At 36.7% G+C, this 10,688-nt stretch overlaps 1 protein-coding gene across 4 annotated transcripts in view; it reads left to right on the forward strand.

Moving 5' to 3' along the window:
- Frmd3 (FERM domain containing 3) overlaps nucleotides 1-10,688 on the forward strand; it is a 174,383-nt gene that overhangs the window by 89,613 nt on the left and 74,082 nt on the right. For all 4 annotated transcript variants that reach the window (XM_021200071.1, XM_021200070.2, XM_029540286.1 and 1 more), the window contains one exon: nucleotides 5,552-5,649. In XM_021200071.1, coding sequence (XP_021055730.1) covers nucleotides 5,552-5,649 — 98 coding nt within the window. The remainder of the gene's footprint in view (nucleotides 1-5,551; nucleotides 5,650-10,688) is intronic.

Raw genomic sequence — 10,688 nt, forward strand, 5'->3', positions numbered from 1 at the left:
GAGCATGTGTCCTTATTACCAGTTGGAAGATCTTCTGGGTATATGCCCANAAGAGGTATTGTTGGGTCCTCCGATAGTACTATGTCCAATTTTCTGAGGAACCGCCAGACTGATTTCCAGAGTGGTTGAACAAGCTTGCAATCCCACCAGCAATGGAGGAGTGTTCTTAAGAAAATATCTAATAATAATTTTAAACAAAGAAAAGAAAAGAAAAGTGAAGAAAAGAAAAACTCCTTGAATGTACTGACAGCATACTTAGGAAAATACATAGATAAATATACACATATATATACATATATATTATTGTATGCATGAATATATGTATGTAAATAACAATAGTAATCAAAGAAAAATATTATGGTGAGAATGGAAGGGCCATGGGGGAGCCTGGAGGGAGGAGCAGGAAGGAGATGGAAAGGGGAAAGTGTATAATTGTATAAAGTGTGTAATTAAATATAATTGTGTTTCCATTAAAATTGTACACAATTTTATAACTGTATAAATATTTAATGAAGTCATTTTTGTCATTTATCTTGTGGATTTTTTGTCTTTTATTTTGCTTTTGAGATTGTACTGAATGACATTTATCCCTTCTCTTTTCTTTACCTAAGCCATTCTATATACCCCTTCTTGCTGCTCTCACTCAGATTCATGACTTCATTTTCTTTACTGATTTTTATGTATGCATGCATATATCTATAGGGATGTACATATGTACTCCTAAATATAATATATTCAGTCCATATAGTATTAATTGCATATATATTTTCAGTGCTGATCACTTGATACTGAGTAAAGAATTGGTAAGGAAACTTTGAACATATGTCCCAATCTTAAATAAAGGATGAATCTGTTGTTATTGAGAAAATCTCACAAAATAATAAAATAATACAGAACTATAGTAAATAACGCTAATTTCTATCAGTATCATATTTTTATGCTTAAATGGTATTTTATTACATCTATATACCACATTAGTTTTATCCATTCATCAGTTAATGAGCCCTTAAATTATTAATATTTTTGGTTATATGCATAATACCACCAAGAACATTTATGTACAAATTTTGATGGTAGCCCAGACGCTGATTAGTTTTGTCCAGGTTATCATTTAGAAGCATATAAAACTTGTACTTTCTTTAATTTTATTTTTTAATTCTTTGAAAATTTTGTAAATGAATTTCCATCGTGTAAACCTTCCTTCTCTAACTATTCCCAGAGCTTCTCCACTTCCCTCCTACCCAATTCTGTATCTTTTTTCCCCCTAATTGAGACCAGGTGTGCTGCCCAAACATGCTTGGATGTATGGACTTTCACTAGAGTATGGTGAATTATCGGGGGCTTCTTAGAAAAAGACAATAGTAACCCTTTCCCAGTAGATAACAATTGTCAATAGCTCTTTGCTTGGTGATTGCTTTTCATATCAGATTCCCCTTTCCTTATTGGAATTGGCACACGTTTGGACTTAATAAATCTTATGCAGCTTGTCACAATGACTTTTAGTTCATATGTATAGCTTTCCTGCTTTGTCCTAAAGAAAGTGTTTCTTTGTAATCATCCACCAAATCTGGCTCTTACATTCTCTGTCATCTTTGGAAGAGAAATGAGTGATATACACAGTCTTGTATAGAATTGAATAGTCTACAGTCTCTTTTTCTTTACACCTTTGCCAGTTGAGGATCATGGTGGTGATCATCATCTATTGAAAAAAGAAGCATCTTTTCTGATGAAAGTTGAGAGGTACTTTAAGCCATGGGTGTAATGATAAATCAAAAGGAGCTGGTTTAGTATAATATATATTTAGCAGTATAAGGGTAGTGATTTCTCTCCTAGGGCCTATAACCTGTCCAATCATAGTTTCTCAGTCCCATAATAGTACTTAGTATCGGTTCATCTTGTATAGCAAATAATAAATCCAATCATAAAATGGTTAGTTTCTTTATGTTGTTTTAGCCACTAACTCTACAATGGGCGTGTCTTGCCAAACCAGTCTTAAATGGTGCACAAGTGGCTATAATTAATGTATATTCTGACCTCTGGTATATAAACAGGTCTTCCCAGCATTTTAAAAGGTAATTAGTAGAGAAGTTTCCAGATCACTACCAGGTAGATTTTTTTCTGTGTTCTAAGACTCACGTATGTGGTGTCATCATCACAGGCAGACGCTTACCATCACATTCTGGAGCATACCCAAGAACATTGGCAATAGCATGCAATGTTTGGGAGTCAACAAATTCAAGACATGTAATCTACTCCTGAGAATGAACTTTGTATTTGTTAGCCTGCTATGTCATTAAGGGCTGTGTTGCCTTATCATAGGATAACTATATTTTAACTCTTTTTATTTGTGTGTATAGATGTATGATGTAAAGCTTCTATGATAGTAGTTTTCCATATGATATTTTGGGAAAGTTTTATACTCTGCCTTCCCCTTCCTCATGCCTATTTATCCCTTCCCATTCCATAATTCCCCTTTAACTCTTTATACCAATGATTTTTACCACACTCCTTGAAAGCCACTTTCTATGAGCACTTTAATTTTCTAACTTCTGTAGATCACTCCCATTAACAAAAGAAAAAATATATCTAAAGGTTCTAGGCTAATGTCTACATATAAGAAAAAAAATGTGATGTTTTTCTTTTGGGGACAGCTAGATCCATTTACTTGTGAATTTCATAATAGCTAATTAATACTCAATTGTGTAAATATGCTATAGTTTTATTGTCCATTCCATTCATCTGTTTATAAACATCTAGGCTGTTTCCGTTCCTGGCTACTATGAACAGTATGGCAATGGACATATTTAAAAAGTATCTCTGTAGCAGGATCTAAGGTCTTGGAGTATATATCCAAGAGAGGTATAGTGTATCACGTATTAGGTGTTTTTACAGTTCTTTTAGGAACCTCCACAGATTTCTTTGGTGACTGTGCTAGTATGATCCTATCACCAGTGAATAAGTGTTCCTCATTTCCCACATCAAACCTAGCATCATTAGTTTTTTTGTATCTTATCCATTCTGACTGAGATAAAATTGAATCTCAAAGTACCTTTAATTTGCATTCATGTGGTAGTTAATGATGAGTGCCTCCCAGGTGATTCTCATGTTCACTCAAGATTAAGACACTAATTATTTAAAGTATATATCATCAGAGAATGGCCTAGTCAGTCATCAATGGGAGGATAGGCCCTTGGTCCTGTGAAGGCTCTAAGTCCCAGTATAGGGGAATGCCAGGGCCAGGAAGCACGTGGGGGGTGGGTAGTGAACCGGGGGAAGGAGGAGGGGACAGGGGGTTTTCAGAGGGAAAACCAGGGAAATGTAAATAAAGTAAATATCCAATAAGAAAGAAAGAAAGAAAGAAAGAAAGAAAGAAAGAAAGAAAGAAAGAAAGAAAGAAAGAAAGAAAGAAAGGCTCATGACACAGCATCACCAGGTAGCTACTAAATACACAAATATCCTACCTGGCTACTGAATCAGCATAACTTTTAATATCTTGGGTTAATAAATGCACTCATAAAAGTTTGCAGGCTTCAGTGCATGGGTCCATGCTGTCAATTCTTACTGGGTAATAAACTTACAATGAACATTCTGTCTTTAATACAGTTATGTACTAAAATGGAAAGAGGTTGTATGTCCCTACTACCTTGATGGCTAGCACAATGCATAGTGCAAAGTTTGTGAGATGAAGATACATTGATTTTTCAGTGAAGTAGCCCCCAACACTGGGTGCTCCCATGTTTATGATATTAGCACACAAATTTCCCTCTCTGGTTTTCCATTTCTTTTTCTTTATCTTTAAAATGACTAAGTAATACTGAGTGAAATGCAAATTACTGAGCAATAGAGGTATTAGTCAGGGTTTTTCCAGAGAAACACACAGTAGGATTTGTGTGTGTGTGTGTGCGTGTGTGTGTGTGTGTGTGTGTGTGTATCTGTACATGTGTATATATACATAAGTGACTATATATGTATGTTTGCATAAAGTTTATTATAAGTAATTAACTTGCATAATTTTGGAGACTTTAGAGCCTCCACAATCTTCATGTTAGAGGCTGCAGAGGGCCAGTGGATTCTAGTCCTGCTCTGAAGACCTAAGGATGAGAATGTTTTTAAAAAACAGAATACTTTTAGCTCACATTGTCAGATTGAATAAACTCATTCTCTCTGCATTTCTGTCCCAATCAGTCCTATAATACATTGCATGATGTCAATCTCAGAATACTTCAGCTTACATTGTCAGATTGAATAAACTCATTCTCTGAGTTTATTCTCTGAGAGAGCTCTGCATTTCTGTCCCGATCAGTCCTATAATATATTGCATGATGTCAATCTCAAATAAGGTAGTCACCTGTTTTGCTGTTTCATTAACTCAGGTATAAGTCATGTCCATACACACCCTTAAAGAAACCCAGAAATCATATTTAACTGCATAGCTGGTTATCCCATGACCCAGTAAAGCTGATGTCCAAAATTAATTATCTAAAAGTTGTAACTGACAGGTTGAAAGGTATTATAAAAGGTTCTGCTAAGGGCATACATGGAAGGGAAGAAGGTCTCCTGTAGGTAAATGTTAAAATTGGCATGAATAGAGTATGTTACTTTGGTTGAGAAATGAAATAGATCTTAAGATCTGAGCCTGGGGAGGAAGAATTAATTTGGTTAATGAAGAGCATAGAACCTGAAAAGCATCTGGTCAGCATGGATCAACCCAAAGGACAGTAGGAATGGAGTGTAGACTTAGTGTCAACAAACTTGCCTCTGAGGTTTTGTTGCTTGGATTTTGGTTTGGTTTGGTTGGGGGGGAGTTCACTATAATTTTTAAAGTGTCATGATAATATTTATGAATGTAAAGGTTTCACATGTAAATACAATCTCCTGAGTTTTCTCACAATGTGGACACATTTTTTTCTGCTTTTCTACAACATAACACAAGCAAGAGTTTCATAGTAGTTGATTCTAACATAATTTACCCCATTTTTCACTCTGTTCCCCCAGCTCACTTTACGAGCCACATGTGATACAGGTATCTGAGCTTGTCCCAGAGAAAAAGTACAGACCAAATACAATGAAACAAGAGCCGAATGCAAGTGTGAGTCAACTGGATTTCTGACCTCACAAGCAAGTTTATTGCTGATGGTTGTTTTTTATTGAGTAGTAACTACAATGCTCTCTATTCTTCAGGAACAATGAGTGTATCTTTTTAAACTAATTAACCCCAGTTTCTGATTGCATGTTTCAAAAAGAACTTAGAATATTGATAATAATAAGTTTTAGTTTTCCTTGTTTAGGACTGATAACTGCTAGGCAGTGCGTTTCTTGTTTCTTCGAAAAGCTAAAACCATTTACATTTCAAAATTCATATACACTTCTGATTTTCACATTCTGAAAGTTCTCCACTTCTTTCTACATGCGTTAAAGGGAAGCTTGGCATGTCCAAGACACTGCATTGAGCTAGGCATGACATTAGTGGTTCATCAAACAGTGTATAAACATCCTTACTTCCACGCTTCAGCTAAAACTTAGGATGATTATTTCTCCATTTGTGTTGCAGGTACCTTTTATATTTGCAACTTAAAAGAGACATTTTTCATGGCCGACTGCTGTGTTCCTTTTCTGATGCTGCCTATCTGGGTGCTTGTATCGTGCAAGGTGAGTTTAGCTCCAGCACACACATCCCCACCACTGCGGTGGGTTAGGGAACTATATTCGGTGCCTCTTGTCTCTGCTACCTGCAGCTATTTTGTCTTTGTCTATGGGGGAATCTAGATATGCCTAGGTAGTTTGGAACAGATTTCTCTGTTCACTTTCCAAGCCATTCTTCCTTGCAGATGGTTGAGCTCCAGTGTTCATAGTGCTTCTGGTCACATGTGAAGACTTACAAAACCCCAAAAAGTAGAGTATAGAGGCTTTTTTCCAAGGAAACAGACTCACTTTATAAGACTTTCTATGTTGACACGGGTATCCTATGTTTTGAGTTCCAGCTGCTAAATGTGAGTCCTAATACACATATCAATGGGGGAAAACTATATCAAAGTAGATTTTAAATAATTATGGTCACTCAAATCATATTTTGTGTGCATATATTTTCTGTAAATTCCTCATCTTTTTTAGCCATAGAAGAAGATGAAGAGACCATTAAACTCACAAATCCACTCGCTGAATCTTTATTCACTTTTCCTAGTTATTTTCTCAGACATGAATATCATGAATTATTTAAGCTTCAGGGTTTTCCTGTATAAGATGGAGTACTTTTTTAAACTTTAAAAATTCAAGTACTTTAAAAGTTCGATTTCCCCAGGAGTCTTCCACTTCTCAGAGGAGAATGTGAGGGAGAGAGAGGAAGGATCTGTGGAGTGGGATACCAGGAGGGGATGCTGCTATTAGGATGTTAAGCAAAAGAATTAATTAATTAATTTTAAAAGTTGTTTCTTCAAAATATTCAAAGTGACTTTTAAAGTCAAAAGTCTCTCTTAAGTATCTAAAAATCTCTCTAAATTATCCAGTCTCTATAAAACTCAAGTTCTCTTTAAAGTCTCTTTAAAACTTCCAATTCTCTAAACTATAGGTTCCTATAAAATACAATGCAAAAAAACTACTAGAATATTTTAACACAAAAAGGAACATTCGGGGTACATTAAAACCAAATCAAAACTCAACAGTGTACACAGTTCAGTGCTTATTGACAGGGACCCATTTCATATCTTCTGGGCTACAAAGGCTTTGGAATTATCTTTCTACAGTGCTGCTGTCTACAGCACACATAGATTGTATCCTATACTCAACCTGGCTCTGCATCACAGATGCCACTGTCCATGGTGGTCATCCCATGATACTGACATCTCCAAAATCCTGGACTCTGCTAGGATTGGGCTGTACCATCAGCAATAGTTTCTCTTCAACTCTCTTCTGGGACTTTATCTATGACACAGGATGTCAAGCCTTAATTTCCTTCCATGACCTCGTCAATCCTGGAGCTTCTACTGCAACTGAACTGTGCTTTCTCCTGTAGCCTCTCCTGTCCTTTCACAGTGCCAACCCTCAGACTTACTCCATGATATTTTCATGTCTTCAAAACAACCAGCAGGAGGGTCAATGTTGATTGCTTATGACCCAATTCTGTGTGCTGACCCTGAGGGAAATTTTCCCAAAATAATTTACCTGAATGATGATGGCCTTTTCTCAATCACAGCTGATTATTCGGATTCTTAATTCAAAGCTCCATTCAAATGGCTGTAATTGCTAAAAGGCCTCTGAAACTCCAACACATAGACCTCTGTCATCTACATTGTTCTCAGCATTCTTATTTTCCACAGAAAAAAACTCGCTGAGCTCTGAGTGCTCAGTTGTTTTTCCAACCTAAAGGTCGAATGTCACTACATTTTTTTCAAAACCACATGGTCAGGTCTCAACAGCATTACTTGTGACCTGGTATCAATTTCTTAGATAGGATTTCTATTGTTATGATAAAACACCAGGACTATGAGCTACATGGAGACCAGAGTGTTTATTTGATTTACACTTGGATGTCAGTTTCAAGGAACATAAGAGAGACTCAAGACATGTGATGAAGTAGAAACCACACGAGTACTACTTACCTGCTTGCTCCTCTTAGCTTACTCAGCCTGCTTTTTGATACCACTTGCCTAGACATGGCATTGCCTCCCTCACCAGTGAGCTGAGCCCATCCACATCAGTCATTAGTAGAGAAAATACACTAAAGACTTGCCTACCAGCAAATCTTACAGAGAGATTTTTCTCAACTGAGAGTTCCTCTTCCCAACTGTCTCCAGCCTGTATCAGATTCACAAAAATCTAATGAAGACATGGGTACTGGAGGCGATCCAGTTTTATAATAGTGACATATTGTCTATGCATTTATGGTAAATGGAGGTAATGGCTTACACCACTTTCAACTGTTAGGGACCATGGCCAGCTGCTGGTAATGCTAACGTGGAGGAGCCTGTTAAGTGTACTTCTGGAAATTAGTTTGAGTTGTCCATCTTTCCATAGCCCATATTTCAGTTCATATGTTTATTTATTGATTTTTCCTCTTTTTACACTAATCTCTGTTTCTCTATTTCTAGGACAACTGGATTGTTTTGCCTACAGTTCCATAACCTGTTGAATATTCCTATTACCTCATGCTGTACCTTGTTACAGTTTAATTTTTTTATTTTATGCCAAAAATACTGTTTGAGACAATTCCTTCTAACCAAAAACAGTGTTTTGTAGTGTGCAACTTCTGTATTTTACACATGAACTCTAACAGTGAACACCCAAATTGCTTCTCAATTTTCATAATCATGGTTGATGCTATAAAAGCAAAGCAAACAACATATACCATTGATCATACCCATTCTTGCAGATAACTCTGATATATGTCTAGTATGTTTGCCTAGAGGAGGGGTTTATTAATCATAATACTTACCTAAATACTCCCATATTGCTTTCTAAAACTACATGTCAATAATCTATAAATGTTCATCTTCTCATGTCACTGCCATCTTCCACTTTTTTAGAAGTTTTTAGACAAAAAGTAATTTTTTGCTTACATATGTCTGCTTTATTACAAGTTTGAGCATCTCTTCCTATCCATTTTGGGTTTTGTAGGTGGTGTGTTCATATGTATTGAGCATTTCTCTTCTGAACATCCTATGCATTTTCTTAACAATTTGCAGGGATTTTATATAGCAGCCCAATAAACCTCAGATTTTGCAAGTAGATTTCTTACATTTGACTTTGTCTTTACTTTGACTAAAATGTCATTTAATAAAGGGAAGTATTTTAATTTTAGTATAATCAAGTTAATAAATTTTGCCTATTTGACCAAGTAAATTATATCTTCAGCAATATGTTCTTGCTGCTTACTTCTGGAGATAACTAATGGCCTTGGTAATACCTTATAATGTTTATGGAGAGGTCTGTGAGACACCTTTAGCCAATAACTCAAACTAGAAGTAACCCATTTCAGGTACTGGGAGGTTTATTTCACAGCATACAGTGTCGAGTTGTAAACTTCCCCCATTATAGGGTAATTCAGAAATATATATATATATATATATGAACACGCACACTTTGGAAGATTCAGTAGTAATATGTTGCCCTGTGGTGTTTTCAAAGTAATTTTTACTGATTATTGACTTTTCCCATTTTCTCAGCACTCTACCCTCCAACCCCCACCCTACTTAATCCTTCCTAGTTCATTTTGCCCTATGTCCCTTTTATGGACTATATTCTATATTCCAATCCTTGATAGATCTCTACCTCCCACAGAGTCCCATATTTTTGGCTAAATCTATGGATATCCCAGATAAAACATACATAACAAACTTAAAAGCTAACATCCATATGTTAGATTAAGCATATAATTTTGGACTTTGTGAGTCTTTATTTTTTATTAGATATTTTATTTACTTACATTTCAAATGTTATCCCCTTTCCTGGTTTCCCCTCCAAAACCCTCCTATTCTAAGCTCTCTCCCCTGCTCACCAACTTACTCACTCATGATTCCTTTCCTTAGCATATCCCTATATTGGGGCATTGAGCCTTCACAGGACCAAGGGTCTCTCCTCCCATTGATGACCAACAAGGCCATCCTCTGCTACATATGCAACTGGAACCATGTGCATTCTTTGGTTGGTGGTTTAGACCCTGGGAGCGCTGGGGGTACTGGTTGGTTCATATTGTTGTTACACATGGGGCTGCAAACCCCTTCAGCTCCTTGGATCCTTTCTCTAGTTCAACCATTGGGGACTCTATGCTCAGACCAATGATTGGCTGAGATCATCCACCTCTGTAATTTTCAGGCACTGGTAGAGCCCCTCACAAGACACCTATATCAGGCTCCTGTCAGCAAGCACTTGTTGGCATCTACAATAGTGTCTGGGTTTGGTGACTGTATATGGGATAGATACTCAGGTAGGGCAGTCTGTGGATGGCCTTTCCTTCAGTCTCTGCTCCACACTTTGTCTCTGTAACTCCTTCCCTGGGTATTTTGTTCCCCCCTCTAAGAAGGACCAAAGGATCCATACTTCGGTCTTCCTTCTTCTTGAGCTTCATGTGGTCTATGAATTGTATCTTGGATATTCCCAGCTTCTGGGCTAATATCTACTTATCAGTTAGTGAATACCATGTGTGTTCTTTTGTGGCTGGGTTACATCACTCAGGATAGTATTTTCTAGTTCTATCAATGCCTAAAAATTGCCTAAGAATTTCATAAATTCAGTGTTTTTTAATAGCTAAGTAGTATTACATTATGTAAATGTACCACATTTTCTGAATCCACTCTGTTGAGGAACATCTCGGTTCTTTACAGCTTCTGGCTATTGTAAATAAGGCTGCAGTGAACATAGTGGATGATGTGTCCTTATTACATGTTGAAGCATCTTCCAAGTATATGCCAAGAAATGATATTGCAGGGTCCTCAGGTAGTACTATGTCCAATTTTCTGAGGAACCATCAAACTGATTTTCAGAGTGGTATTACCAGTTTGCAATTCCACCAATAATGGACGAATGTTCCTCTTTCTCCACATTCTTTTTTTTTTTTTTTTAATATTTTATTTATTTATTTATTTTATGTAAGTACACTGCAGCTGTCTTCAGACACCCCAGAAGAGGGAGTCAGATCTTGTTATGGATGGTTGTGAGCCACCATGTGGTTGCTGGGATTTGAACTCCGGACCTTC

This window comes from Mus pahari, chromosome 6 (genome assembly GCF_900095145.1).
Source record: "Mus pahari chromosome 6, PAHARI_EIJ_v1.1, whole genome shotgun sequence".
NCBI lineage: Eukaryota > Metazoa > Chordata > Mammalia > Rodentia > Muridae > Mus > Mus pahari.